The sequence below is a fragment of the Ylistrum balloti genome, unplaced genomic scaffold (assembly GCF_031769215.1).
Source record: "Ylistrum balloti isolate Yb309-2 unplaced genomic scaffold, AGI_CSIRO_Ybal_v1 Utg371714, whole genome shotgun sequence".
Taxonomy (NCBI): Eukaryota; Metazoa; Mollusca; class Bivalvia; order Pectinida; family Pectinidae; genus Ylistrum; species Ylistrum balloti.
The window spans coordinates 1-3,398 of NW_026782863.1; the positions used below are offsets into that span (position 1 = coordinate 1).

The following is a 3,398-nucleotide window of genomic DNA, read 5'->3' on the forward strand; positions in this document are numbered from 1 at the left end:
CCTAAAGTGTAAAGAACGTCTAAATTGAGAAAGACATGAACTCCTTATTTTCATATGGGTTTACGTACAGATTGGTTTGAATGTAAGGTTTGATACGTTAAGGAATTATCTAAAGCAAACCTTTAGATGAGTTATTAATTGTCTACAATTACATGAATAATAAGATCAGTGTCTTCTGTTTCATCGAACACGAACGTTATGTAAAATCATGCTCAATGCCACTTTTCTAATTCAAAAGACAACAACAACGGAATCATCCAGCATTCTAACGAGAATAAAAACACTTTCAATATCATTATTAAAGATTATTACAGTATTTTAAGTAATGCATATTTCAGAATTGGTACCAATCAATGTATATTTGTTATTTGAAATGATAATAACGGCAAATTTGGAACTAACACATACATAGTTTTGGATCATGTTCATTCTGTCCTTCCTCATTGTCTTAATGTATCTTGGAATATCGACATATCCCGTTTCCCTGCCGTTCGTGAGAAGTGCATCTAATGCAATAAAGGTCCCGGTTCTACCTAAACCAGCACTGCAATATAAATAATATATTGATCAGTTGTCATTCATCTAACATTAAATGAAAAAAAAGAAACAATCGAATTTATAAAAAATCCATGTTTGGATGCTATTTCTCAACGGTAGATATACAAACATTTGAGTTTGATAGATTGATTAAGATTACGATTAAACGTTGCTAGTATCCATAGATACTAATGAGTATTGTATTATCTCAAACAATGTCAATGATTTTGCTACTGGAAGAAAAAGCATAGCTGAACACTTTGCTGTGTCTTAGATTACCTGCAATGTACCACCATCTGTCCTGTAAGGTGCGTTTCATGTGACACTACTCGACGATGGAAAAGAACAAGTTCCAGAGTGTCAGGGGTTCCATGATCCGGCCATGTCGTGAAATGGAACTGTTGCACTTGTCGCTCCTCTTTTGTCTGATAAAAAAATGTAATGTTCACTTTTTTTTGCTTTAAAACCTTCTTTTGCATGACTGAAATGTCACGAATGGCGTAAAATGCATATGTCGTCTCCTTGTCAAGTCTCAAATGAAATGTTTGAGTTGATAGTGGCTTCCCTTCATCTGGCCAGTATTTACCACATTTGACCTGTAAAAATAATAAGACACACATAAGGTAATGATGAAAAAATATGCAAGTATATAATATGTTAACTATAATTATTGATGATACCACTGTAATTATACGCCAGACTTAATTGGTAAAACAATAGATTATATATCACAAGGGAAAAATAGTGTAGACATACTGTGCCTCCCTCAATTAGGTTTGTCAGCATCACAATCTTCCCGGAGCTGACCTGCCACACCATCCTCCAGAAATCGTCCAACGTATTTGGCTTTGGTCCTATGTGTCATAAATAACATTTTGAATCAAAACTGGTGTTAAGATTAGATAATATTCTACGGGGTAATGCTCATTAATTAATACACAGCTCGCGAACCCACAATTCATACTTCAAAAGCTCTAGAATGTGAGACAATATAATTTTTGCGATGTCATAATACATACTACTTTTTATACGGATTATGCTGTGTTATACAATATGCTATGGGAGTATATTGATGAAAATAATATGTTGACAAAGTTGTGATGTTAGTTTGACAAAATAAAAAAAAATAATTAAGATAAAACCAAACGCTGTTAGGCATGAAAAAAGATTATCAAACACTAATAATAACCGTCACATGAAAAATCTGAATAAATAGGCACTGCAGTCAAGGCAACAACGGAACGAATCTTCACATACAATTATGTATGCATAACAAAAGATTAATCTTAGATGCAAAAGTTAAACATATAAATTACCTTGACTGGCTATGTATTGTTTTGTTGTTTCAACACCCTGGAATAGAAGTTGCAAATTCAGAATGCTTTTGATAAATCATAAAATGTTGGACATAACCAACTTCCTAACTGTGAAAATAGGTTAAGAAGAAATATAGATACCATTAATTTGTTTCCATCTGGAAAAAGGATATCTTTTAATGTAGCCTGCATTTCCATTCACTCCAGAATATACTTACATCGATGTAATTTGCATTGATGTAAGTCGTATCTATATCATTTCCTGACTTTTCCAGTATAATCCTAGAATGGTCATCTGTGAAAAAAAAACAACGATTTCATCAAAAATAAAAATAATTCAAACACAGCAAATACATAATTCAATATAGTTTGTTCGGAATTATGGAAAACGGTCGATCCTAGGCTAAACTATTTATTAGTTTCGTACGTGTTTTGTCGTATTACTAGATGTGATAGTTGACGCACGGAAGACACGATGTAATTCTATTTAGATAGTAGCAAAAATACAAAAGAGAAAACAGAATGTCGAATACTCTCATAGAAACCAGACACCCAAAATGAGACACAGAGCTTCAAGCAATATTTTTGATAAAGCATACCAGGTGTCAATAACGTTTCTAAACAGTATAACTCTTAGTGATTGAAAAAAAGATAGTACAAAATTAAAGATGTACCTAGAGGACAATGTCAAAAAATGTTTACATATGTAATGATGAGACAGTTTTCATTTTAATATTATGATTTTTGGTTTGGTAGACAGCCGAGCAGTTTCTTACATGGGAATGTTGTCTTGAATCTGTTTTTGGCTTTGTTTGACGCCTTTTTGCCAACCTCGTGAGGATGAACTGCGCCCACAGGGAACATCTAAACGATTTAATGGAAAATGATTATTAAGAACATATATGTTGGGAACAAACCATTATAGTCATGTTAGGTCAAGATTTGATTTTAACTCAAAAGTTTTTACATGCTAAGCATAGGTCAATGTACAACTCAAATTTCTAAGTAAACAGTGTTACAGAACCAATAAACATCAAATTTAAATAAGTGTTACACAAAAACATAAGCGTACTACAAAAGTTAACAAAATGTTACACAAACATATCGATTAACTACTTAAATGTCCATGTTTACCAGCTTAAATACCTTAAATTCCTCCCGAAATCCTTCAGCTTTATTCATCATCTTCTTGGAGATCATTAATCGCAGATCATTTATACGCATTTTACTGGCGTCAATGTTGCTGTACACAACCTCGTTGTCGGTAGTGAGATTAATGTCGTGCATATTAACGTAGACACGTCCACTTTCGTTCACAATATCTAATTGAATATAAATATAGGTTTCATAGCCAGTGACTGCCATATGATATTTTTTTCACTCACGTTAGTTTTTTTTAATAGTTAGTAGATGTTCTTATAATGTTAAAAATAACCATTGTGAGAGAGAGTAAAACCACATTCAACAACGGCGTAATAAGCTGATCTGCAGTGAATTGCCCATACCTGATATACAAAACTGACACTTTCAGAAAGATGTAGATAA

General features: G+C 32.8%; 1 protein-coding gene across 1 annotated transcript; it reads right to left on the reverse strand.

Annotated features, from left to right (window-relative positions):
- Window positions 1-408: 408 nt before the first annotated feature.
- Window positions 409-3,140, reverse strand: LOC132563417 (receptor-type tyrosine-protein phosphatase kappa-like; the record flags this gene model as incomplete). The annotated part of the gene is made up of 8 exons (XM_060228177.1): window positions 3,000-3,140; window positions 2,630-2,717; window positions 2,072-2,148; window positions 1,854-1,890; window positions 1,294-1,391; window positions 1,005-1,133; window positions 817-962; window positions 409-544 (listed from the first exon to the last, which is right to left on the reverse strand). Coding segments are annotated over exons 1-8 (852 nt in total), but the record flags the coding sequence as incomplete, so codon positions are not given.
- Window positions 3,141-3,398: the final 258 nt, after the last annotated feature.